Source organism: Kogia breviceps, chromosome 8 (genome assembly GCF_026419965.1).
Source record: "Kogia breviceps isolate mKogBre1 chromosome 8, mKogBre1 haplotype 1, whole genome shotgun sequence".
In the NCBI taxonomy this organism is placed as follows: domain Eukaryota; kingdom Metazoa; phylum Chordata; class Mammalia; order Artiodactyla; family Physeteridae; genus Kogia; species Kogia breviceps.
The window spans coordinates 20,437,528-20,465,146 of NC_081317.1; the positions used below are offsets into that span (position 1 = coordinate 20,437,528).

The 27,619-nt window shown below is 44.9% G+C and overlaps 1 protein-coding gene across 6 annotated transcripts; it reads left to right on the forward strand.

Moving 5' to 3' along the window:
* Positions 1 to 6,963: 6,963 nt before the first annotated feature.
* Positions 6,964 to 27,618, forward strand: WDR31 (WD repeat domain 31). 6 transcript variants are annotated; one of them, XM_059071573.2, is made up of 11 exons: positions 7,116 to 7,213; positions 7,762 to 7,867; positions 17,457 to 17,594; positions 18,038 to 18,170; positions 19,608 to 19,682; positions 20,401 to 20,545; positions 20,649 to 20,749; positions 21,937 to 22,004; positions 22,965 to 23,106; positions 24,682 to 24,844; positions 26,564 to 27,618. In XM_059071573.2, the coding sequence occupies exons 2-11, from the start codon at positions 7,830 to 7,832 to the stop codon at positions 26,722 to 26,724; spliced, it is 1,164 nt and encodes a 387-aa protein (XP_058927556.1). In that variant the 5' UTR covers positions 7,116 to 7,213; positions 7,762 to 7,829; the 3' UTR covers positions 26,725 to 27,618. The 6 variants fall into 6 exon arrangements, with proteins under 6 accessions (XP_058927555.1, XP_058927553.1, XP_058927554.1 ...); XM_059071572.2 differs by having other exon boundaries at positions 6,964 to 7,867; XM_059071570.2 differs by lacking the exon at positions 7,762 to 7,867 and having other exon boundaries at positions 7,097 to 7,213.
* The last annotated feature ends 1 nt before the right edge of the window (position 27,619 follows it).

The following is a 27,619-nucleotide window of genomic DNA, read 5'->3' on the forward strand; positions in this document are numbered from 1 at the left end:
AATACAACAGCTCTTTTTGACAGGCAACTTTAAACAACTTGCTTAAAGCTAGGTTCTGGTGTCAGACTGTGTGAGCTCAAATCCCATTTAGCTGCTTACTGGCTGAGTACCCTCCAGTGTCTCACCTGCAAAGCGGGCATTACGTGGGTAACTACCTCACAGACATGTGCTGAGGATTAAATGAGTTAAAATACAAAACAGTATCTGGAGCTCAGACAGTGGCTACAATTGCTAAGAGTCTGCTAATAGTACAGGAAAGTACTACTATGATCCCCATTTTCATGAGGATTTAGGATCTTGTGGGGGTGGGGGGGGTCACAGTTACTATTTGGTAGTAGTGTGATTGGAACTCAGGCAGTTTGACTTGTGGTATTATGATTCATACTTTTTAAATTGCATATCAAGGCCCAAGGAGGAACATCTGTGTTAGACTGATTTCCCCAAAGTATTTACATCCAAGTTTTCTCAATTTGAACAAAAATTTTAAACTAGTATTGAAAAAAGTAATGCATCTTTACTGAAGAAAATAGAATGTGCAAATAAGCACATGGATGAAAAACCCATCCCCAGAAGGAACTACTGCTAATAATACCTGAGCTGTCTTGGGACTTTTTTTCTTAGGATTTGATAAAGGAATCTAAAGCCAGAAAGAACCCTCTGCGGGGGATCCAGACCAGTCTGCCTGGGTATACAGGGAGAGTGCAGCTCCCCAGACCCCAACCTCCACTTTAGGAGGTCTTGGCAGAGGGTTGAGGAGAGAACTCAGCCAAAGGGAGAAGGGGCCAGGCCTCAGGTGACAGAGGGTATTCTGAGATCAGAAACTGGACACTTGCAAGAACGAAATGCTAAAGAAACACATCACTACATCCTGCTGCATGTTGGGGCTCAGGGACCTTGCCCCGAGGCCCCTCTAAGCGACAGCTATACAAAGAGAAGAGAATACTTCCCTTCTCTCAGCGCCTACAGCTTCAGCCCCAGATCTACACCACTTACAGTTATGGGAACTTGGTCAGATTATTTAGTGCCTCAGTTTCCTCATCTCTGAAATGGGGGCGATAATAGTATCTATCCCTGAGAGCTGCTTCAAGAATTAAATGGGCTCTTATCTGCAAGGTGCTTAGCTTGGGTGTATGGCATATCCTAGGGGCTAATAAAAGTTTTATTATACATGTAAGGATCTGTAAATATACTTGTAGCAAGTTTACAGGGTGAAAATTGTATAAGATTCTTCGGCTAAGGGGGTGCAGTGTTCCTGGCATGAAAAGAAGTTTCTAGTGCATCCCAGTGGAAGGGTGAAGTCCTCGTAACAGTGTTGCTGTCATCTGGGGATGGAGATGGAAATGAGCCACCATAGACATTGTGGCTAGAATTTTTTGTTGTTATTCTAAGGGCTGAAGGAGCGGAGGGCTATTAAACCGTATGGTGAGAACACATAAAACAGAAGGTGATTTTGTGTGGAGGGAAAAGAGACTGGGGAGAGCAGGGGGAGAAGAAGGGGTTAAGGTCCTTGGGGAAAGTGGGGCCCCTTCACTGGGTGTGGCCTTAGAGCTGTGGTAGCCCTAGGAGGACTGGAGGCAAGAAAGCAGGGGCAAAATCCCCAGAAGTGCTCCCAGGCAGAGGGACTAGATAGTGAAAGGGGTTTAGGTGGGAATGGATTTACTTTCATAAAATTGGAATCATCTGTTCCAGCACTCAGGGGCTGAGTTAGACTGGAACTGGAGGATCAGCCCCTTCCCTTAATGTGTATCAGGCCCTGCCCAACATATGTCCCCACGGGAAGCCTCAGGATACTCATAAACTCCCAAGTGGTGGCTCGCAAGCTTTATCAGACTTCAGAATCACCTGGAGTGGTCAGGGGAGAGGGGTAGTTAAGCATAAAGACTTCCCAGTAAGATTCTCATTCACAAGTCTGTCATGGACCCAGGAATCTGCATTTGTGGCAGTTGTGCTGAGACTAGACTACAAATGTGCCTTCTGGCTGCTCCTAGAAACACTGCCCTAAGACAGTGGAAACAAGAAAGAAAAGAAAAGAGGACTTCCCTGGTGGCACAGTGGTTAAGAATCCGCCTGCCAATGCAGGGCACTTGGGTTTGAGCCCTGGTCCGGGAAGATCCCACGAGCTGTGGAGCAACTAACCCCATGCACCACAACTACTGAGCCTGCGCTCGAGAGCCCGTGAGCCACACTACTGAGTTGGCACACCACAACTACTGAAGCCTGCACACCTAGAACCCGTGCTCTGCAACAAGAGAAGCCACCGCAATAAGAAGCCCGCGCACTGCAATGAAACGTAGCCTCCACTCACCGCAATGAAGAACCAAAGCAACCAAAATTAAATATAAATAAATTTATTTTTTTTAAAGAAAAAGAAAGGGAGAAAGAGAGAAAGAGAAAGAAGGGAGGAAGGAAGGAAGAAAGAAAGAAAGAAAGAAAAAGAGAGAAAGAAAGGAAAGAAAAGAACGAAGCAGAAAACACTGCTCATAGTAAGGGTTTTTTGGTTGTTTCAGTGAGCACTGGGGATTGAATATATATTTCTTACTGAGGGTCATGGTCAAAAATGTTTGAAAGCTGCTGCTGTAAGGTGAACTCTGGAGCCTTGGTGGGAGGGGGAGGGCTGAATTTGAACTTTAGGGCTTGCCTAGACAGGACACAGTGAGCAGGGGACAGAGAAGAATGGACACCTTTGTTACATTTTAGTCATTCAACAGATTTATTGAGCATCTACCGGTGTGCCAGGCCATATTCAAGACACTGAGGATACAATAGTAAAGAAGAACGAAGTCTACTCTCCAGGACAAATAAAACACATGGATATGTAATATAATGTTGATAAGTGATAAGAGCTACGAAAAAGACTCACATGTTATAGGAAGGAGGGCTTGACGGAGGTGCTGATCTAGAAAGGATGATGGAGGAGGTCTCTTGAAGGTATGGCACTGGAAATGTGCCCTAGATAAAGACAGCAAGCAAACTGTGAGAATATCTGGGGAAGGAGCTTTCCATGCAGAGGGACAAGCAAGGGCAAATTTTCTTTTTATACCATGAACTCTGCTCTCTCCCCTCACCAAAGAACTGTACACACTTTACATTCTGAAACAGTACTACCAGTATATTTACAGATCCTCACACATGATAAAATATTCATTAGCTCCTACTATATGACATAGGCAGGAACGTATTTATTTATTTATTTATTTATTTATTTATTTATTTATTTTTGGGCTGCATTGGGCCTTCGTTGCTGTGAGTGGGCTTTCTCTAGCTGTGGTGAGCAGGGGCTACTCTTCTTTGCAGTGTGCGGGCTTCTCCTTTGCGGTGGCTTCTCTTGTTGCAGAGCATGGGCTCTAAGCGCACAGTCTTCAGTAGTTGCAGCATGTGGGCTCAGTAGTTGTGGCTCGCAGGCTCTAGAGCTCAGGCTCTGTAGTTGTGGTGCACGGGCTTAGTTGCTCTGCTGCATGTGAGATCTTCCTGGACCAGGGATCAAACCCCGTGTCCCCTGCATTGGCAGGTGGGTTCCTATCCACTCCAGGGAAGTCTGGAACGTATTTACTTTTTTAAAATTGGGATTATCTGTACATTCTGCTCTATAATCTGACTTTTCACTTGCTTATGACATTTGGTTTTGGTCTTTTTTTTTTTTTAACTTTTTAATAGTGAACATTTGGGAAAGTCTATTGGAAAGGACAATTCCCGGACTTTACTCTCCCGCAGGCCTGCTCTTTAATGGCAGACCCAGCCCTTGTCTGCCTGCCTGTCTCTGGTGTCAGGACTGGAAATCGTCTGACTGGGGTCTGCATGGTTTCCAGCAGTGGCAAAAAGACTCTCAACACTGTGACTTCTTTTCTCCTGTGATGTATTCACAGCACAACCGGCCTCAGTTGTCATCTTTAAGAGGGACTCGGCAGCCTGCCAGTGCAGACAGCCTCAGACCACATGTGGTGAAGTCCAGGCCCCTGAGGAGGGAGAGTCCTCTCTGCTCTGGCCAGAGCAGATCCAGAAGGGACCAGATGAGACCAGATCTTGTCTCCGGAAGGCTCTCAGGACCAGCCCACTTCAGAAGAGAGACAATATCAAACCGGGCAAGTCCAGGAGAGATTAACCAGCTCAGGCAGTAAAAAGCCAAGAACTAGGATTATATTTATACAAGGCAGAGTTAGAGGCACTGGTAGCATTAAGCCAGGGGGATGAAAGGTGTAGGGGAGGGAGGAGGTACGTGAACTTATGTTGCTTACACCCACAGCATTCCATCTTGTGTCTTAATCGGCTGTCCATGACTGTCCTCCTCTTTCATTTTTTACTCAGAAATACTCAATGATTTAAAAAAGAAAGAAAAAAAAATACAACCATGGGAAAGAAATCTTAACATCATAGAGGATCACCTCCATCCTTATATGCATCAGTATTTGGAGGGTGAGAAGTGAATGTAAATGACCAGAAGTGGTTGTTTAAAAAGAAAAAATAAAAGGAAGAGAGGAAAAAAATACAACCATGCCAAAAATACTCAATGAGCATCTACTATGTGTTAGAACTGTGCTTTCCAATACCATAGGCAGTAGCCACATGTGGCTACTTAAAGTTAAAATTGAATACAACTTAAAAACCAGTTCTTTAGTTGCACTAGCCACGTTTCAGGTGCTCAGCAGCCACAGGTGACTTGAGGCCAGGTACTGGACAGTGCAGATATAGGGCACTAACATCATAGTAGAATGTTTTATTGCAGCGCTGTGCTAGACCCCGGGTTAGACACCAGCAATAGATCCAGGTGTAATCAATCAGTCACTGCCCACACAGAACTCCCAGTCAAGTGAGAAAGACAAGCAAATGAGAAATTATGCTAGGCTGGGGAAAGTGTGTGGTCTTTGTAAGCACAAAGGAAAGATGGCTAACTCAGTCTGGAGGAAGACAGGGATGGTAGGCAAGACTTAAGGGTAGAAAGGGAGATGGCCTGTAAGCTGAGGATAAATAGTTAGGCAGAGATAGGTGAGGGAAGTAAGGAGCCCTAGGCAGAGGGAGCAACTATGCAAGGATTCACAGGTGACAGCTGAAGAGCCAAGGCGCTGCAAGCAGTTTCGACCATTGTAGCATATAGTATGGGTGGTAGAGGTGGAAGATGAGGCTCAAAAGGTATATACCAAACCTTATAGACCTAATGAAGGTATTTGGATATTAGCTATCTGTTGTGTATAAGAAACCATCCCAAAGCTTAGCGGCTTAAAATGGCAACTGTTTATTTGCTCACATTTCTGTGGGTTGGCAAATTGGGCTGGGCTGAGCTCAGCTGGGCAGTTTTTCTGATGGTTACTCCTGGGGTCGCAGTCATCTGATTGCTCAGCTGGGGCTGGATGGTGTAAAATGCCATACGTCTGGCATTCGGTGCTACCTATTGGTTGGGCCATGTGTCTTAAACAGGCTTGCCTGGGCTTCTTCCCATGGCGACAGTGTTCCAAGGTGAGAGCAGAAACTACTAGAACTTTGGAGGCTTAAACTCAAAAGTAACACAATGTCACTTCCACCACATTATATTGGTCAAAAGAAGTTACAAGGCCAGCTTTGATAGGAGAAGCTACAACAAATTTGTGGCCATTTAAATCCATTACACCCTGGGATGATGTTGGCCTGAATCAGGGCGGTGGGTAGAGAGAAGTGGAGAGATTTTTATTTTTAGGATATTTTGGAGTCAGAATTGAAAGGTCTTGGGGTTTGTTCTGGAACAAAGAGGAGAGGGTGAAGTTACAAATGACTCCTAGATCCTTGGCTTGCGTGATTGATGAATGATGGTGCCCAGTACTCAGAGAGAAAAGAGGAAGAACAGGTTTGGGGGGAAGATAATGTTTCCAGCGTGAGTCATGTCAAGGACGAAGTGTCTTTTAGACAGCTAGGTGGAGATGGGCAGGAAGCAGGTGTATATGCAGATCTAAGGAGAAGTCTGGCTAGAGATACCAGTCTCAGATGCCTTAAGCCTGAAGCATCTTTCAGAGGGGCTGCATCCCCAGAGCATATTACCGGCAGGGATCTGGTTAGTCAACTCTGTGGCCGCACTGAGCCTAGCCCAGGGCAAAGCAATCAGTCTCTCCTGATTGCCAGGTTGTTATTGAGTTTCTAGGGAGAGCCCTCAGCTCTGAACTAGATCAGTGTTGCAAGTGACAACAGCTCCTGTCAGGCGGGAGGTCTCCTAACAACAGGTCACTGACTAATAAAGTAATGAATGTATCAACACTGAAGCAGCATCAACAGGGGCTAGAGGAACCCTGATAGGGAGGCTGTGGAGGTGATTCCCTCTCTGGGGTGGATGACAGACGCCATGGCCAGCCCTGACATTCTAAAGGTACATTTCCCTCAGCATCCCAACCTCCATTCCCACAGACACCTAACTTTCAGAAACTGCACAAGTCGTCATTGAAGGCAGTTCTGCTGGGAGATCAACACTGCAGGAGGCACCTATTAGGGTGTGAAAGAAATGTTGACTAAGGTCCTTGCCATTCATTCATTCATTCATTTGTTCATTCATTCAACAAGCCCTTAGCAAAGACTGTGCTCTGTACTATACAGAGATGAATAGACTCTAGTCTAGAAGCAATTCGACTGCAACCACAAAAACTTTGTCTTGTAGCTGCTGTCAGTTTCCGGAACTGTCTTCCCATTGGACCTCAAGAAATACTGCGGGGTCTCTTTGCTATGGTGATGGGCTATAAAGGTTTGATGAACGAAAGAATGAAAGGAATAGGGAAGTGGGAGACCCGGGGAAGTATACAAAGAGGAATCTCTGCCTGGGTGGTATCAGGGAAAACGCCGAAGAAATAAAGCAACATCTCTATCTGGATGAAGAATAAGTTAAAAGAGGACATTTATTAAGTGCTTTCTCCGTGGCTATTACAGTGATACCCTCTTTCCTTGGATTATATAGATTCTCTGGCAGCGCGGTCTCGGGCACATCGATCCTATTCTCTGGAACCTCGTCCACGCACTGTTGCAGTAAGAAGGCAGGGCGGGGCGCGCTCGGCTCGACCCCGGGAGACGTCAGGCGAGAGGAACGGCGGTTCGGCGGCCGGCGAGGGCGCCCGGAGGATTTTCGCCGGAACTCCAGCCCTAGCGACGCGAGCCTTGTTGCTAAGGGCGGAGGCGCGGGAAGCTGTGGATCTTGGAGGCCGCGGATGCCCTACGGCTCGGCGTCCTCTGTCGGCCTCAGCTTCCAGCCCGACCGGCCGGCCGGAGGGTATGGAGCCCGAGGCGGGAGGAAAAGGCGCAGCTGGCGGGAGGGGAGATGGGCGTCCTCGCTCTCTCTGAGCCGAAGCCGCTTACCTGGCCGAAGAGGGGAGCGGGTTTCCAGGGCCGGCCTTGCGTTGGGTGGCGTTACATCCAGTCTTGGGCAAACACCCCTCCACCCACTCCTACCCCCGACCCCCATCAAAAATAAGCTTTGGCCATACGCTTAGAGAGGGCGAGGGACATTTGTGATCTGAACAGCCAGAAAGGAAAAACTGCGCACAGGTTGTCCCCAAAACTTGGGGCAACCTTGGGAGTTCTGACCTAGTACTGATTCCCTGAATGACTTTGGGCAAGACGCTCTTATTCTCTGAGCCTCGGTTTCCCCTATCTGTACCATTAGTGGGTCAAATCAGACCGTTTCCCACTTGCTTCTGGTTTTGTTTCTGTTTGAGCTTTGGTTTAGATTCCTTGGTCTTCCAGAGTGTAGTTTAGATGTGTGCAGAAGGAGATGTGGGGAGAGGGAGGGGGATATGAAATCATCATTTACATGAACAGTGCACCAGGAGTCCAGCTGAATAAGGTCCAGGAGCCCAGCTTCACCCCTGTGTGACCTTTAGCAACTCATGACTCTGAGTCCAAGTTTCTTCATGGAAAATGACAGGTGGGTATATTCTGGAATATATCAGGGAATGTTGTACTGGAGAGTTAAAAGAGTGTTGTATGAGTAATGTTTAGAGTGACTACTGAGGGACTTCCCTGGCGGTCCAGTGGTTGACTCCGAGCTTCCACTGCAGGAGGCACGGGTTGGATCCCTCGTCAGGGAACTAAGATCCCGCATGCGGCACGGTGCGGCCAAAAAAAAAAAAAAAATAGTGACCACTGAGTACCTCAAAGCCTTTGAAAAGCAGATTGGGGCAGAAATGGGTCCTGGGATTCAGATTTAGAGATTTAGGCCTGATTCCACCTTGGAACCAGCAAGGACATTGAGAGCCATATTGAGTTTCAGGGTTTCGCAAGTCCTCTGTAGCCTTTCCAGGCCTGATATCTGGGACAGGGCAGGGCAACCGCCTGAAGGATCTGTTGTTGGAGAGTTGTAAACGACTTCATGTTGCTGGGTCCTTAAAAAGCTTCTTGCCAAGCAGACTCTCCCACCTTAGTATTTCATTCATTCATTCATTCAAGAGATATATGCCTTGCAACCGTTTTCCCAGGCTATGCTTAAAGTGCAAATACAAAAAATGAACAAGACATTATCCCTCCTCTCAAGTATAGTGCATGTTCACAATATAAACCATGGCAGGTAACTGAACAGTATTTTCATTTCTTAGTCTACTCATAATAAATTACAACATGGACATTATTCAAGTACATATATTTTGTTCTCAAGATTTTAAGTTGCCTTGCTATATAATATCTAACATAATGAACTCTTAGCCTTAGAGTGTTCAGTCGCTCTGGTCAGGAGACATCATTGGCTTCAGTTTAATATTCTCCAGACTCATTTCCACTCACATATGTTCTCTGTGTATATTTGTAATGTAAGTTTAATATATGTGTATTAAGAGTAGAAGTAAGAAGAGTGAAATTGCTGCTTTCAGCATTGCTATCACTCTTAATCTAGTAATCATGCTAGTAGTCATCATTTGTAACTAACAGTTTGCCAGGTTGAACCAAGAGTTTAAAATGCACTAGCTTTTCCAGAGATGCAGTATAGTATGCTGGTAGGGAGCAAAGCCTCTGGAGTCTGAATGCCTGGATTCAGGTTTCAGCTCCAGCACTTATTTGCAACTTATTTGTAAACTTGGGCAAGTTACCTAACACCTCTGTGCCTGACTTTTCTCATCTGCAAAATGAGGATAGTAACAACATGTATCTCAGAGGCTTGTGGAATAGATTAAATGAGTTAAATATAAAGCGCTTAAATAGTCCTTGGCACATTTTAAGTGCTATTTTTAATCTTCACAGAAGCCCAGTGATAGTTATTATCCCATTTTACACATAGGAAACTGAGACTTAGAGAGGCTCAGTAACTTGCCCTAGGCCGCAGTAGAACTGTAATTCAAACCTAGGCCTCATTTCAAGGCTAATGCTCCTAATTAAATATTATTCGGACTACTTTATGCTGCTCTTAATTATTAGAATAAGCCATGCTATCAAACAATAATTAGAATTTATTTGAATTCTTTTTTTAAATAATTTTATGTATTTATTTATTTTTGGCTGCATCGGGTCTTTGTTGCTGCGCGTGGGGGGGTTTCTCTAGTTGCGGAGAGCGGGGGCTACTCTTTGTTGTGGTGCGCGGGCCTCTCATTGCCGGGGCATCTCTCGTGGTGGAGCACAGGCTCTCTGCTCTCGGCACGCGGGCTTCAGTAGTTGTGGTTCACAGACTCTAGAGCACAGCCTCAGTAGCTGTGGTGCATGGGCTTAGTTGCTCCGCGGCATATGGGATCTTCCTGGACCAACGCTTGAACCGGTGCCCCCTGCATTGGCAGGCAGATTCTTAACCACTGCACCACCAGGGAAGTCCCTATTTGAATTCTTGAAATAGAGCTGTTGGGACTTCCCTGGTGGTCCACTAGTTAAGACAGCCTGCTTCCAACACAGTGGGTGTGGGTTCAATCCCTAGTTGGGGAACTAAGATCCCACATGCCTGAGGGCCAAAAAACCAAAACATAAAAGCAGAAGTAATATTGTAACAAATTCAATAAAGACTTAAAAAAAATGGTCCACATCAAAATAGAGTTGTTAAAATGCAATAAAGCTGTGTTTCTTCTTTGTAGATGTTGATAATGGAAATTCTGGGCCAGAAAGCTCCTGATTAGGAGCTCTACCTTGTTAGAATTTTGAGCAAATTATGTTTCTGTCCACTTTCTCCAGATCTTTAAGTAAAGAGTTTATATGTGATGATTTTGAACAGCACTTCCGTCTCAAATTCTATGATTCCTACTTAATAAAGTATTATTTTAAACAGAGAAATTGCCTTTCTCACAAAAACAGAAAGCTCTGAAGTAAGCAGTCACCTCTGAAGATTTTTGATGAACAGAAGTACTAAAATAAAAATATTTAATGATGAATTTAAATATATCCTATTTTGCATATTTTACAAATGGTTGTATAATTAACATTATGGTATACTTTCCCTAATTATTGGAAATGTGCAGTTATAAAATCTTGGAATTTTGCAAAATAGCTTTTCGTTTGTGAGGGAAAACTACACTTAATCTCTTTAATTAACAATCTCTTATTTACCTTGTAAATCTCCTTTCAGTGCAAACATATGCTTAGAGAAGAGATTAATTTAAGTGTTTTCACTAATTACAGAGATTAGGAAGTGGCTGCCTGAACTATTTTCCAAAGGATAAACTTTACAAAAGTATTGAATACGGCAGCTCACCGAGAAGATCCTACTGGGTTGGGAGTAAGTAATTCTAAAGGTTTTCTTTTCCTTAGAATGTCCCATGAATACACTTCAGATGGGAAGTTTGGCTCTCAGAAGATACCAGCTAAGAATTCAATCAGTTTTAAGCAGAGCCAATCCATTTATAGCATATGCAATTTCCAGTGACCTAGATCTATGGATGACATCTGTCCTTAGTTTGATGACAGTGTTGAAAAATGGGTTAGGTTGGTAGATAGGAAGCCCTGCAACCTCTGTCTAACTACAAACAATACAACATTCCAAGCTTTTTGAAAACTATCCCGAAATTTTTCCTGTGGGCATATTTGTGTTACTTGAAAAACTGGATTCCGCTCTTGGTGGGTGTCAAGCCAAAAGACACAACCAAGCCAAAGAGCTTGGAGAGAAGGAAGGATTTAGTACTTGCAGCAAGCAAGGAGAACACTAGGGATATTTCCCAAAACAGCGTCTCTCGGAACAGCAAAACTGGGGGAGTTTTACGATAAGAGTGCATGCATATTAATGAAAGGGCTCAGGTGGTGTATGCATATTCATGAGGGGCTTGAGCAGAGGAGAATTCAGCATAGCATTGGGGCAAAGGCTGACAGAGTTTGAACTCTACTTGATTGAAGTCATCAGGGTCAGCAAGATCAGCACCATCATTCCTTAAGTTCCAGTTAGTCTTGGGGTTGAGTGCTGGAGGGGGTTTTGAATCCTGCAAAATAGCTCAAGAATGTGCCTCAGGCTAACCTTTACCTTCAAAACAGAACTGGGAGTCTTTACAACTGATTTATTATCTCCCTGACCTGGTCGAGAGCAAGCCTCCTGGCCAGGCTTAGATCACAAAATGGCTTAGGCCTAAAATGGCTTCTCTTACGTCAAAGAAGTTATGTCTGGTTCCGTTCCCCTGGGGACCCTCTGCGCTGTCTGCCGGCAGTTGTGCTTGTTATAGAGAATCCTACGATGTCTGAACCAGAAGAGACCTTAGGTTCGTTATTTCACAACAAATGTGTTTGTCACATTGTGCAAGCCACTTGAAGTACAGAGAAGAATATGAGAGTCCTTCCTCTTATGGAGCATATAGTCTACTAAAAATCATTTAATCTGGAGTCCTCATTTATAGAGGACTGAGGAGGCTGAGGCACAGAGGGGAGGATAGAGGAGCTCAAGGACACACAGTGAGATGAGGCAGGGCTGGGGCTACAGCCCAGGGCTCTTGATGCCACTCAGTGTTTCCACTGCATTTGCTTCTACACTGGTGTCGACTTAAAAAATATTTACAACCTAAAAGTTGAGAGTTATGTTTTATTCGGCAGGAATTTTTAGGAGGCAGCATCTCAAGTAGCCCTGAGAGAACTGCTCCGAGGAGTCGAGGGGGGAGCTAGGATATATAGGAGTTTTGCAACAAAGGGCAGGTAGTTGGGAACATCAAAAGATTACTGTTAATTAAAGAAAACCATATATGTCAAGTTAAGGAATTTAGGGCTTTCCTAGGTATGGGAAGATGCAAGAGTCTGGGCTCACTGAAATCACTCTTTTTTTTGAAGATTTATTTATTCTTTATTTATGTGTTTTACTTATTTTTGGCTGCGTCGGGTCTTAGTTGCAGCATGCGGGATCATCGTTGGGGCACGTGGGATCTTTCGTTGCGGCGCGCCAGCTCTTCATTGCGGCCAGCCAGCTCTTCATTGTGGTGCGCCTGATCCCGGAGAGGCAGCAGTGAGTGGTGGTGTGAAGCAAGATCTTACTTAATTCCCTGCCCAGGAACTGAACCTGGGTAACCCGGATGAAAACCAGGAATCCTAGCCACCACACCCCCTGGCTCTTGCCCCCAGTGAAAAATACATTTCTCACCGAGGCAAAACTGTAACAACAGGTACAAAGTTTATCGTTGGAGACATAGCACAGCAACAAGTGGGAGAGCACACAGAGAAAGTTTGTTAAGATAGAAGCAAGGCAGAGATGCACACCCGGAGAGAAAGGGTGTGGGCATCCTCCCTGATGAGGAGGAACACAGTAAAGACGTGGTTAGGTCATTTATACAGGGCAGTTTTTCCCGGTCTTTGTTTACCTTTGGCCAATTATCTGGTTTCTTTTTCCACACCTGACCTGCCTTAGGAGTCTCTACAACATGTGTGCGCAACGTTTTTCCAAGATGGATTACAGCCCAGAGGCCTATGGGACAGCCTTAGCATCACATATTACATCACATATTATGGGGTGGTGCCCCCCCTTTTTTAAAATTTTTTTAAATTTTTGGTCTTCATTGCTGCGTGCAGGCTTTCTCTAGTTGCAGCGAGCGGGGGCTACTCTTCGTTGTGGTGCGCGGGCTTCTCATTGCGGTGGCTTGTCTTGTTGCGGATCACGGTCTCTAGGTGTGCGGCCTTCAGTTATTGTGGCTCATGTCCTCTAGAGCTCAGGCTCAGTAGTTGTGGCTCACGGGCTTAGTTGCTCTGTGGCATGTGGGATCTTCCCGGATCAGGGCTCAAACCCGCGTCCCCTGAATTGGCAGGCGGATTCTTAACCACTGCACCACCAGGGAAGCCCCCCAACTTTTTTGACCCCCAAGGAGCCTTTCTGCGCATGTGCAATGTTTTCCATGCCCTAAGGATGATCTCTTGATCTTTTAACAGGGTTTTAGTCCTACTCTGTCCCTGCCATAAAAATGTCCAGTGTCTGCTTATTTACCCTATTTCTGTTGCTGGTTTTTATATTGAGGTGCAGATCTCGAAATATAGACAGGAGTCTGGTCATAAATGTGTAGTCCGGAGCCCATTTGTCTCTTGCCTCAGGAAATGTCAATGGGGCTGGTAATGAATGTCCGGCCTGGAGCCCATCTTCTTCTCACCCCAGGAAGTGTGAACAGGAGGCCAGTTGTAAATGTCTAGCCTGGAGCCCATCTATCTCCTGCCTCATGCGGGCTTGTCACTAGTTGTGGCATGTGGGTTTTCTCTTTTTTAGCGTTGGCATGCAGATGCCAGGGCACATGGGCTCTGTAGTTTGGGACATGCAGACTCTCTAGTTGAGGCACAAGAGCTCAGTAGTTGTGGCACATGGGCTTAGTTGCCCTGCCGCATGTGAGATCTTAGTTCCCTGACCAGGACCCGTGTCCCCCCCTGCATTGTAAGGTGGATTCTTTACCACTGGACCACCAGGGAAGCCCCTGAAATCACTCCTTTGATATGCAGGACACTGGAGCCAGTATCCTGTGTTTTCATATCCTGAGTTCCTCTGGGCTCACCAGCTCACCAGAGGCTGTGGCTGCAATTGCTGGTGACTGTGACATCCTTTGTTTACTGATATGGCAGGAAATATTCCATTTCTCACTGCTTACCTATTCTTGTCAGGAGGTCAATTCTGGCAACTTTCAAATGTAGGCTGAAATTCTTCTGGAAAACTGTGGTGGTTTTTTGTTGTTTTTTGTTTTAAGTGTTTCTTTAAAAATCTATTTTATTGACGTATAGTTGATTTACAATGTGTTAATTTCTGCTATACAGTAAAGTGATTCAGTTATACATATATATACATTCTTTTTCATATTCTTTTCCATTATGGTTTATCACAGAATATTGAATATAGTTCCCTGTGCTATACAGTAGGACCGTGCTGTTTATCCATTCTATATATTATAGTTTGCATCTGCTAAACCCAAATTTCCGATCCATCCCTCACACAGACGCACACAGACACACACAGACACACAGACACACACAGACACACACACACACTGCTCCTTGGCAACTGCAAGTCTGTTCTGTATGTCTGTGAGTCTGTTGCTGTTTCGTAGATAAGTTCATTTGTGTAATATTTTAGATTCCATGTATAAGTGATATCATATGGTGTCACTTTCTCTTTCTGACTTACTTCACTTAGTATGATAATCTCTAGTTGCATCCATGTTGCTGCTAATGGCAATATTTCATTCTTTTTTACGGCTGAGTAGTATTCCATTATATATATGTACCACATCTTCTTTATCCATTCATCCATTGATAGACATTTAAGTTGTTTCCATGTCTTGGCTATTGTAAACAGTGCCACTATGAACATTGGGGTGCCTGTATCTTTTCGAATTATAGCTTTCTCTGGATATGTGCCCAGGAGTGGGGTTGCAGGATCATATGGCAACTCTATTTTTAGTTTTTTGAGGAACCTCCATACTGTGGAAAGCTGTGGTTTTTAAAGGGAATTATATGGGACTTCCCTGGTGGTCCAGTGGTTAAGACTCCAAGCTTCCACTGCAGGGGGCCCAGGTTCAATCCCTAGTTGGGGAACTAAGATCCTACATGCAGCCAAAAAAAAAAAAAAAAGGTAATGATGTGATGGAGAATACTTGGTGAGCTTTAGCTGCTGTTTCTCCCTGTAGACTGTTCTTCCTAGAACTAGGTTAGACTGGTCATGCCCGTAAGAGACTCATCTCCTAGAATTTCTTTAAGCAGAGCCCCAGAAGAGATGGGGACTGTGTTCTCCCACCTCCACCCTCTGGCATCTTGGGACATCTAGTTGCAGAGAAACATTAGCCAGAGTTGCTGAGATTAGGTCCTAGTCACGTACCTTCAGTCCTAGCAGATGTCCACACTGGCCATATCTTCTGGTCTCTTTTTTTCTCTGTTTCACCAGCAACCAGTATAGGACCTGCACAAATTAGGTGCTTAGGGGGTGTTTCCTGAATGAGTGTATGCTTGAGTATCTCTCTTTCTCTTTAGTTCTTGCCTTGTTAGTTGTTGGGGGTGATGCAAGTGAATCTAGAAAACATTTAATAATTCTTTTTATTTGAATATAGTGTATCATCCATTATTGACATTATTTAATTTCTAGGCCAGTGGTTCTCAAATTTTTTGGCCTCAGGACTTCCTTGCACTCTTAAAAATTACTGGGGACCTCAAACAGCCTTTGTTTATATAACTTGTAGATTGGATTCTACTCTGCCACCTCCTTTTGACATTAAAACTGAGATATTTAAAAATATTTACATATTAACTAATTAAAAAAATAAAACGATTGCATGTAAACATAAATAACAATTTTACGAAAAATAAACATACTTTTGAAAACACAAAAAATTTTGGTTGGAAGAGAGTGGTATTTTTTTTTTTTTTTTTTTTTCTTTTTCCTTTTGTGGTATGCGGGCCTCACTGTTGGGGCCTCTCCCGTTGCGGAGCATAGGCTCCGGACGCGCAGGCTCAGTGGCCATGGCTCACGGGCCCAGCCGCTCCACGGCATGTGGGATCCTCCCAGACCGGGGCACGAACCCGCGTCCCCTGCATCAGCAGGCGGACTCTCAACCACTGCGCCACCAGGGAAGCCCGAGAGTGGTATTGTTTTACATTTTTGCAAATCTCTTTACTGTTTGGCTTAAACAGAAGACAGTTGGAGTCTCATATCTGCTTCTGCATTCAATCTATTGCAGTATGTTGTTTGGGTTGTAGTATAAGAAGAAAATCAGGCCTCACAGAGACATAGTTGGAAAAAGGAGTATCTCACAGACTCCCTGAAAGGTCTCAGGAATCCCCAGCAGTCCTGAGATCACACTTTGAGAACTGCTGGTCAGGTCATTAGCTGTATTGCCTCATTTAGTGTCACTGTCTCCCACATCTCATTCTTACTACAGAATAACCTCATGGCCCTGGCACACTGATTTAGAGAAGTGTCACAGCGAAATTATTTAATAGCAATCCGGCAAGCTAGGAAGGTTATATAGCCTTTTCGAATAACTAAGGCTCTTTTTCAAGAAGCTTTATTACTGGTGTAAATTATTTTCTCTCTCTCTCTTTTTTTTTTGGCCATGCCTCGTGGCTTGCAGGATCTCAGTTCCCCGACCAGGGATTGAACCCGGGGCATAGCAGTGAAAGCCCGAATCCTAACCACTAGGCCACCAGGGAACCGCCTCATTATTTTCAAATACACACTCTTAGTATTTATTTTATTATGGCAGAATATATTTACATAACATACAATTTATTATTATTTATTATTATTATTTAGTACATAGACAACATTATGCAACCATCACCACTATTTAGTTCCAGAACATTTTCATTGCCCCAAAGGCAACTTTGTACCTATTAAGTAGCCACTCTCCATTCCCCCATCCCTTGGCAACCACTGATCTGCTTTCTGTCTCTATAGATTTGCTGATTATGGATATTTCATATAGATGGATTCATACAATATGTGGCCTTTTGTGACTGGCTTCTTTTGCTTAGTATTATGTTTTCAAGGTTCGTCATGTTATACTATGTATCAGTACCTCATTCCTTTGTGTGTGTGTGTGTGTGCCGGGCCACGCAGCTTGCAGGATCTTAGTTCCCCTACCAGGGACTGAACCTGGGCCCTTGGCAGTGAAAGCACAGAGTCCGAACCACTGGACTGCCGGGAATTCCCAGTACTTCATTCCTTTTTATGGCTGAATAACATTCATTGTATGTATAAACCTCATTTTGTTTATTCATTTATCTGTTGATGGATATTTGGGTTGTTTTCACCTTTTGGCTATTGTGAACAGTGCTGCTATGAACATACATGTATAAATTTTGGTTTGAACACCTGTTTTCAATTCGTTGGGCTATATGCCCAGGAGTAAAATTGTTGGATCACATAATAATTCTATGTGTGACTTACTGGGGAACATCTTAATATTTTCCAAATTAGTTTTGTTTTTGCTTTTGTTTATATGCTAATGCTGTATTGGAGGATGCATTACCAGGGCCATAAGAGTGAGGCAGAAAAAGGAGGAAAGCAAATAGCTACAGTCTGTCTTTTTCAAAAAAAAAAGATTTTTACATAACCGTACTACCTACCATTATTGTGCCTAACACAGTTAACAGCGTGTATTCTTCTTTTTACTAAACAGGGAGCACTTCCAGCAGCCACATGGGATGCTATTCAGGTGCCATCTGAAACGAGCTCTTCCCCAGAAGGTCTCATGCAGGTTCTGTGCAGCGATGGGGAAACTGCAGAGCAAACTCAAATACAACACTTATAAATACAGGTACAGCAGTCCTCCCTTGAGTGGGATCCCAAGTTTTACGCCACATTACAAGTCTCCACTAAAGAAAGAGAAGGCCCAGAGCCATCACCGATGACCTTCGCTGAACAGTCAGTTTGGTCTGTTTCCTTCTGAATAAGAAACATCTTAGTAGATAGTGTCTGCAGCCATAGAGAGAGGGGCCCTTCATCTTTGGGAATCATCTCTAGAGTGAGCAAAGACTCTGGGCTTCTTCCTTTATCAGATTCCAGTCATTCACTCATTCTGAGCATTTACAGAGTTAATAATACCACTTCTGGTGATGTCAGCTTGTCTCCTTTCTCTACTCCTTTTCCATCTTTCTCCTCAGCCTGGCCTGAATTCCTGCCATAGCCCACACTCTTCTTCCCCTTGCTCCACTGTGCACCCTATACCATTGGGCCCCTCATTTTCCATCCTCTCTTTAGCAGGCCCGATGGATTTAGAGACGAGAGAATTCAAACTAAAGCTTTTCAAGAGTATAGCCCAGCTCACGTGGATACCGTCTCTGTTGTTGCTGCTCTGAACTCAGACCTCTGTGTCTCCGGAGGAAAAGATAAGGTGGGGTGTGCAGTGCTTCCCAGGCAACGAGCTTATTGCAGAGAAGGGAACGGAAGGGAACCCTGCATTTCTGGCAGCAACGTTGAGTAGTGTTAAAAATATGGGCTCTAGAGTTAGAAAGACTGGGTTTAAATTCCTGCTCTACAACTTCGTACTACTTTGGGCAAGTCTTTTAATTTTCTTGAGCTTCAGTCTCCGTATCTATTAAATGGGGATAGTAACGCCAACTGCACAGGACCGTTGTGAGGACTGAATGGTAAGATGCTTGGTACTCTGCCAGACCACCCACATGATTTTTATAAATGACAAGTATCATTATTCCAGCCTGTCCATTTGTAACCTACCTGCAGACACAGGAGTTATTTATCAGCAGAAGGAAACTTCTAGTCTCTTTTATGCCTCTCTTTTGCCAAAATGTCTACATTGGTGTGCACCGTGATTCCTCCCATTGTCACTTTAAATCTCTTTGCTTTCTCTCCCTCGTATTTGGATCTATTGTAGCACTCAGACCTAGGCTGTTGCTGGCAAAAATGTTGATTATTTTGGAACAAATAATGCCTCTAATTTTCAGTAGCCATTTAGAATCTTCAAATTCCATTTTCATACTGTATTTCCTTGATTCTAAGATGCACGTTTCTACATTTTAACACCTCTGAAATCAGGATGCATCTAAAAATTGAGGATATCACCATTTAACTGGCAGCATTTTGTCTTAACATCTATATCATCTTAGACATATGAAATTGTATTTATATGATCCTCACCTGTGAGGGGTAGCTAGAGGAAGGATTATCCTCTGTTTTGCAGATTAAGAAACTGGGATTTAATTAGGTCAAGTGCTAACACGCTCCTTATTCCCTAGCAATGAACTACAGAGACTGGGCCAGAGAATGCTCTGAAATACTGTTTAGGGGGAGAAATACAATAAAATAATAAAGTATATACCTGGAAAAAGGATGGAAAGAGAATTTTAACAATGATTCTCTCTGGCAGATGGGATATGGATGAGATTTTTTGAAATTAAAAAAAAAGTATGATCTGTTTCACAACAATGTGCATATACTTTTCACATACTGAACTATACACCTAAAAATGATTAAGATGGTAAATTTGAAAAAAAAGAAAAAGTATGATACAGTTTTAGGGAAAAAAATCTAATCCCATGTAGATTTTCCTTCAGGATCTACAACCAGAAGAACCTCAACCTAAATCAGTTCCCGCAGGGGAGTGTTATCCCAAACCCATCAGTAAGGTTCAGAGGAGTGGCCCAGTGGCTTGGGGAGAGACAGAAGAACTCAAAGTCAGGGGGCATAAGGGCCGAACAACAGTAAAACCTTGGCAGAGAGGGAGAAATCAGGTAGAGAATGAGGTAAAAACTTGTTGTTTCAGTTCAACTAAAATTCAGTTCAACTAAAATATTCTGATGACTCCCTGCAGACAGTTGTGGCCTATAACTGGAGAACTGGAAACGTGGTGAAAAGGTTGAAAGGACATGAGCGTGAAATCACAAAGGTAATTGTCATATGATTATTATCATGGAGGGAATTTGGAATTGAATAAAGGAATGTCTAACAGCTCTAGGTAGTAAGAGTGATTGAATATTCAGTGGTAAGGAAAAATGCTGGGGCTTCATTTGGCAGTGTGAAGCCCTACTCCAGGAAAAGCAGAGCAAACCATTCACCTAGCTATTGTTACAGGTACAGTAGACACAATTTTTGTTTCATTATTAAGCCCTTCATAGCCCAAGTGGGAAACAGAGAAGGCTGAGATTAGCTCTCCCTGACCTATCCTAGCCTAACAGGGTCTTGTATTGAAGGCTTACTGAGTGTTTACTATAGCTAGAGAAATGACAGACTCTCCATGTTTAGGAACCTTTTAGTCTAACTGGGGAAATTTTTTAAAAAGCCAACAACAGTTAAATAAAAATTAATTTGTTAAAGAGCATTACAGAGTAGACTGAGCTTCCAGCGAAAATGGTAATGTCAGTTTATATAACTCGCCTCTCTGAAGTCCACCTAAATGAACTAAAAATTCAGACGCAAACTCCATCATAATGAAACTAGGCATCAGCGACAATCACATAGCACAGAATATACTTACCTACTAGGTACAGTGCATTTGGAACCAGCCTGAGAAAGAACTCCAGGCTCTAGCACTCTTATCTCCAGCTCTTTTTCCCATTTTCAAGTCCAATGAAACAAACACACTGGAGCTTTTTTTTCTTGAGCAGATAGCTTGTATTCACAAATCAGGCCAGTTCTTCAGTGCCTCTCGCGACAAGATGGTCATGATGTGGGACTTGCAAGGCTCCTCACAACCAAGGCAGCAGTTCTCCGGCCACACCATGGTGGTCACTGGATTGGCTGTGAGTCCAGGTAAGGTAAAGCTAGCTGATCTCTTCCCAACACCGTTGTACTTTCTGAAAAGCCCTGTTCCAGGCCTATCTCATGGACCATCTTCTTGCCACTGTTTCCAAAGACACATCACAGCTATGCACTGGCTCTCGTGACAACACCCTCCTTCTGTGGGACGTGGGGACTGGACAGTTGGCGGAGAGAGCATCAGTCTCCAGGAACCTGGTACGAACTCAAACTTGGTACAGAGCAGGGCAGCAGGAGGGAGCATGGGGTGAGGAAGGGCCTGGGAAAGAGATCAGGAGACACATGGCCAGGCACTAGAGGATTGGGTCCTAATTACTGCTCACCTCCCAACTCTCTGTCAGACCCTGGCCTCTCAGGGTTACCGGATTAGATGATGTCTTAAGTTCTTCCACCCCAGAGAACAACTCCACTAGTTTATATTGGAGTTTTAAATGGTGTTCTCACTTATTCCTTCAAAATATCGTTATTCCCTATCTTCTGTGGGCCAGATATTGTGCCAGAAGCAGGGTTAGTGACCCAGGGCACGGTCCCTGGGCTCCAGGAGCTCACAGTTTATGCTTATTATGTGTTCTGCTTATGTAACATTATGCAGAGAAATAAGCATGACCTTTTGCTGGATGTGTAATTTGCTCTGCCTATGAAGACCAGTGTTTTCTGGTAGCAAACTGGTATATCAGCTCCACAGCCTTTGGGGTCAGTCATACCTGGATTCAAATCATGGATTCCTTACTTTTTAGGTGTGCTACCCCAAGAAACTTACTTAGAGTCGCAGTGTCTTCATTTATACAATGGGGAGAATTATATCACCTGACATGGTAATGTCCTTGAGTGGTTGTCAAATGTCAGTCATAGTCATCTTTTCCAGTTTTGAAGACAGCTGCGCATGGAAACATGTGCTTGCCCTGTGCCCCTCCATGTTTGTGCAGGTTTCTGGAAGAAAAAATCGTGTTACCCTGGGTTGTTCGGAAAACTGTTTCATGTCTGTCCAGCAGGGGCTGCAGGGATAAAGCAAAACAAAAACACTCTTCCTGAACCCTATGAGGCCTCGAGCTAGGGTTTCGTTGGTCCCACTTTAGAACAGGGGCTGCTCTCCTTAGGTGCCACCCAGCCAGCGGTGTTTGGGTTTCAGGCACTCTAAGAGTGCCTGCATGCGTTTGGGGGCTCACAACTGGCCCAGCTGCTTCCATTGCTGCCGATAACCTAGGAACTGCAGGTTGAGTGTGACTGGTGGGGATCTGCAAAACATAAAATCCCTCTAAGTCAGATGTGCTAGGTTCAGCATCTTTGAGAAGTGATGGCAGAGATGCTATTTAGCGAAATTTACAGGAATTACAGCAGAGGAATGACATGGTACAGAGAAGTTTTGAAAGTTTTGCCTCTTCCAGGTCACTCACCTGTGCTGGGTCCCCAGAGAACCTTATATACTCCAGACATCTGAAGATAAAACCATCAGGTGGGCTTACTAAGCAGCCAGAAAGTGTTTCTGGTGAAGGTTTGTGGCTCCCATGCTTACGTAACTCTGTTCCTACTCTGCTTCTCCACATTACTTCTCCTTCCACCCCTCTGCCCCTCGCCAGTGCTGAGGTCTCTCTGATCTGGCCCCATGGATCATGTGGCTAGAGGTTGAGTGGCAGGAGGTCAGCTTGTTCTGGCTGGTTTCCAAGCAGCTGATTCTGCCAGCCCCACTGTGGAAACGTGTTCAGAGTAACCTCAGAGTCAGTCACTCACCCGTCCCACCCCTTCAAGCGGCCCCTGCTTCGTTCCATATGTTCTCAATCACTCAGCCCTCAGGTGAAGCCCTCCCTGTGGAAGCAGGGTCAGAATCACCATCAGGCAAGTCAGATGAAGTAAATCCTTCTTAGACTAGAAAGCATGACTAGAAACTTTGGATCTCAGAAGAGATTCTACTTAGAAAATGGTAGGAAGGAAATAAAGAGGTAAAAATGAGACAAGAGGCAAAACAAAACAGTCCCAGTAGACCCCATGGCTCAGGTTGGCCAAGACCTGTAAATCTTTTGTATCTGATTCTGGAATGATGACTGCTCCTCTCCATCATGATAAGTATCTTTAAAATTGTTTTTTAAATCACAGACACAGAAATATTCTCTTGTCTGTTGAAAGTAGTATCCCAAAGGACCAAATTAACTTGTACAATTAAGATACTTGGTCTAAATTCCTGTTAATTAGATCTCAAAACAGAAAGAACTCAGATGTCATTCAGTTTGGTTATTTCCTGCCAGCTTTGGAGTCTCTGAGATTGATCTGGTTCACGTTGCTGTTTTTAGGGAAATCACGGCGTTCCATTCTGACTGCCCAAAACAGCAAAGAGCCAAGACTTTGACGTTGGCAGGCTATTACAGGTGCCTTTCAGCACATTTACTATAAACCCATTCCCTGCTGTAATTTCTTTCAGATTATGGGACAGTCGGGGCCTGCAGGTAGCTCATGTATTTCCCTCAAAGCAGCACATCCAGACCTACTGCGAGGTCAGTGAGGATGGACACGAGTGTATCTCCTGCAGCAGCGGCTTTGGAGGGGAAGGCTGTGAAGCCACGGTGAGAGACTGTGCAAGGTCCAGGTGTTTGGTTGCTGACGAGAAATGACTTCCTCTGGCTTCCTGCCTGTACTGGGCTACAGAGGCAGGCTCTGCTAATGTCTCAGGCCTATTCCAAGTGCATACTGTCAGTGATCCTTTGCATTCCAGACACTTCTTTCAAGAAACCACCATTGCCTAAGCTCTCTGCATTGGTCGCAGAAAAGAGGAATGTGAGGAGAGCCAAGATAGGAAGGCGTTAAATACAGAGCCAGCCTATTAATGTCCCTACTCCCAACAGAGCTTAGAAAGGGGAGGGACTGTTTGAAGAACCAAGTGTGTTCCCACTGTACGTGTGATCACAGTAAAGAAGTTCAAGCTCTTTGGGAAGTTTGGAGCTCTAGTGTTGGTTGAGGTCCCACCCCATCCCTAACCCATATACATTTCCTTGCAGTTAATTTCAGGATAGATTGCCTAGGCTCCTCCAAAGTACCTTGGATTTCTTTCTTTCTTTCTTTCTTTCTTTTTTTTTTTTTTTGGTTGCACCACACAGCTTGCAGGATCTTAGTTCCCCGACCAGGGATCAAATCTGTGCCCTTAGCAGTGAAAGCACAGAGTCCTAACCACTAGACCGCCAGGGAATTCCCAGTACCTTGTATTTCTAATTGTAAAATATCAGTTAAAAGGCTTATCTATAATCCAAATAGGACAATTACAGTTCCCATTGTATTGGCCACTTACTATGTGCAAGGCACTGGGCTGAGCACATTGTAGTGCATTATCTCATTTAATCCTAAAACAACCTTGTGAGTTAGGTATTATTATAGTTCCCATTTTATAGATGAAGAAATAGAGGCATGGCAAGTTGAAATCTCTTGTACAAGACCACACTTCTAGTAATTGGTAGGTTGAGGTGTTGAATCCCAGGCTATTGATGTAGCATCTCTTCTCCAAGCTAAGCATTTCCAGCTCTTATAATTGTTCCTTGGGTGACATGGTGTCCAGTGATTTCATTATTTTGGGGGCACAATTCCATCTGCTCTTGTCTGTGAGCATTACTCTCCAGGTGTGGTCTGATTTGTATCAACAAGAGTGGGCTGGCAGGACTATCGTCTCCCTTGTTGTCGAATCTAGTCTTCTTATACCAAGATTCAGTGTCTAGGCATTAAATCGGAAGGTCTGTACCTGTATTTACTTATGAGAAGGTGCTCCTAACTATGGGGCCCCACAGGACTCACAGATGCCAAGAGGCTGTTATAAGGCAGCTCTTGAGCTGTCATAGAAGCACCCCATTCTGTCCCATCGTGCTACAGGACTTGGAGCTTTCACGAACCATGATGATAAAAATGAAGGCAACAGCCCTCTGGCACATCCTTAACCTGGGTTGTTTGAGGCATAGCTGTTGCTGAAATAGTCACCGCATGGCTGGATGCTTGGGTGTGTGGATGGGATGGATGAAGATTAGGGTGTCTATGAGGAAGTAAGTGGAGGGAATAGGTGCATCATGAGACGCCGGGAAGAGGATATCAGTGAATGAAGCATGTCTAAATCTGGGGAAATATGTACGTGTGAGCCAGCCTCTGTCATTACTTTGCAGTTGTGGGACCTAAGGCAGACGCGGAACAGAATCTGTGAGTACAAGGGGCACTTCCAGACTGTAGCATCCTGTGTCTTTCTACCAAGAGCATTAGCCTTGATGCCTGTGATTGCTACCTCATCGCATGACTGCAAGGTGAAGATCTGGAACCAAGACAGTGGAGGTAAGGAGCCTGCTGTTAATGCTTCTCAAAGATGCATGAAGTCCTACAGGCTTCCTTAAAACTCTTTCTTCCATAGCTCAGCATATACAAAGCCACTCATGTCCTGCCACTGTCCAGTCCCATAGTGGTTAAGAGATGACAGCAAGAGGCCAGAATCTCTGTCCAGTCTCTGCTAGGAGCTGTCACCATGTAACCCCTGGTATCATGTTGTACAGATTCATTCCTGAGAGCTCAAATGTATTTTGATTCTTTTATTCTTTCTACCTGAAGTTCCTCATCTGGTTTTAACTTGTGATGCTCAAAATGTCTGGAAAAGAGAACAAGAATTGCCATTTTAAAATTCATTTTCAAGGACTAAAATGAGAGCCTTAGCTCAGAGGGCATGAAGTGGGGGTAAGGATAGTCTCAGAAAGACTCTGCCCTCTCTTGACTCTGCAGCTAAGGTTTGGGATTGCAGTAACGTAGTGACACTTCAGAGCACCAGAGAAAAAGATGTTTCGGGAACAAGCTACCCAGAGTCCTCCATGCAGTGGTGTGCCAGAACCAGCTCCTACTGGCTGATTGCTAAATATTCAGGAATATTTAATATGGTCGCGGTGGGAGTATTTACACCATGAAAACTGGCAAATGCTATGAATGAAGGTAGGTTTTTTTTCCTTCCGAAAAGCCAGTTTACCAGCACCCCACTGCCTCCGTGCTATTCTGTCCTGGACACTGGCTTCTGCCAGACACAGGAATAACATTAATTTAGAGAGAACCTCAAGCCAAATCCCTTCGACAGTCATTCCCAGAAACTCAGCTCCCAGCAGGGGAGGATAGGGTCGCTCCCTCAGAGAAAAGATATGGGATCACGTCTAGTGGCTCACAAGCCAGACTTCCACGGTGAGCGCAGACTGGCTGCACCCTCCTGTGGAGCTGTGGGAGGAGGGGGAGAGCAGCTGTTCTAGATTCAGGGATCAAAAACCTGAGACCAGGGCTTCCCTGGTGGCGCAGTGGTTGAGAATCCACCTGCTGATGCAGGGGACACGGGTTCGTGCCCCGGTCCGGGAGGATCCCATGTGCCGCAGAGCGGGTGGGCCTGTGAGCCATGGCGGCTGAGCCTGCGCGTCCGGAGCCTGTGCTCCGCAATGGGAGAGGCCACAGCAGTGAGAGGCCCGCGTACCGCAAAAAAAAAAAAAAAAAAAAACCTGAGACCAGGGAGAACCAGGCGTGAAAGCGCTGCCCTGCCTGCCAGGCATGCAAGTGTAGCTCTTAGAAGAGCCGCCTCAAGATGCAGATGGAGGAGACTGGGTCAGCTGGCAGCCTCAGACTGCCCTTGAGGTCCCCCATCGTCCTTTGTCCTGAAGGGAGCGAGACCCCAGGGAGCCAGCAGCTGAAGGTCAGTATCCTTATCTGTTTTCTCTGCGCTGACCCATGCTTTGTTCTCTGGGCAGGTGTCTGAGGGTAGCATTTTAACATGGCCTTGAAGTGAGGCCCCAGTTGTCCAACGTACTTCAAGGCGGTGTACGTCCTGTTGGGCCCACGTGCCGTTCTCTAGAGTTGACGTCTTGGGGTTGACTTCCCCGCTGGTGCACGTTCCTCTGAGGCACACCGTACCTCTCTCATCTGGGTTAGATGCACATAGCACGTGCTTTATTTCTGGGGGTTTCTTACAAAGACACTGCCTTTCATGATATGTGCACTCTTGGCCTAACGTGCTTGTTCCCCCTTCCCTCCCAGCCTGCCTTTTCACCTTGTCTCTGGATGGATCAGGACCTTTGACTTCCCTGGCTGTGGCTGACACCGTCTCCTTATTGTGCGCAAGTTTCAGCAGAGGAATTCGCTTACTCAGGGTGGACCACAGCCGAGGGCTGGAACTGCAGGAAGTGGCAGGATTCTGAGGCCAAGACACCTTCACTGGACAATAGCAAACTGTGGCCCCTACTTACTCAGTGTGACTTTGTGTTTTCCCACGTTCTCTTGCGGGGAGGGCCATGTGGAACTGGTGTTCTTTGCTTAGGCTCCCTTGGAAGGTATATCAGTGTTAGAAGTCAATTTAAGTCTAGTGGTTCAAAATCAGGTGCAGAGATTAGAACTATGGACTCAGCCATAAGGTTCTCAAACTGAGTTAAATCCAAATGCAATTTTTGGTGAGCTTTGGGGACTGCTCTTCAAAAAAAATTTTATGGGCCTCTCACTTTCTGAGATGGCCCACACTCTGTCCGTGGAGTGTGTTTCTCCCAAGTCTGTCTCGCCTTTTGAGACAGACCGCATTCTCTCTATGGAATGTGTATCTCTCCCTAAAAAGTTTATGGCTTGGAATGATGGCCTGTAGGTATAAGAGTGATAGGCCTCTGTCTGTGAGAGTCAGAACACAGGTCTGAGTCTATTGAACTGACCTTTTCCATGTCTCCACGAAAGAAGAAAATGCAGCGGAGAGAGAAACTCTCTTTTGGTTGCCTTGCAATTATCTAGATGGGAAAGGATAGTGCAGCTCCATGGAGGAAATGGATTGTAGACATGAGATTAGGCTCTAATCACAGCCCCTCAGCAATGTGAAGAATCAAAGTTAGGGCAAGAAAGCAAAAGCCTTGGCTTCTACTCGGCGTAGTCGCAGAGGGGAGGTGGCAAATCCCTAGACCACCGCTAGGGCTGCACAAACACGAGACCTGCGCTGGCGTGAAGAGGCCGACCACGGCAGCACCTCTCCCACAGTTAGACGAGTTATCAAACCCGTTCCGTGGATAAGAAAACGGAGAGGTGAAGGCTAAAAACATTGCATTTGTATATTTTAAC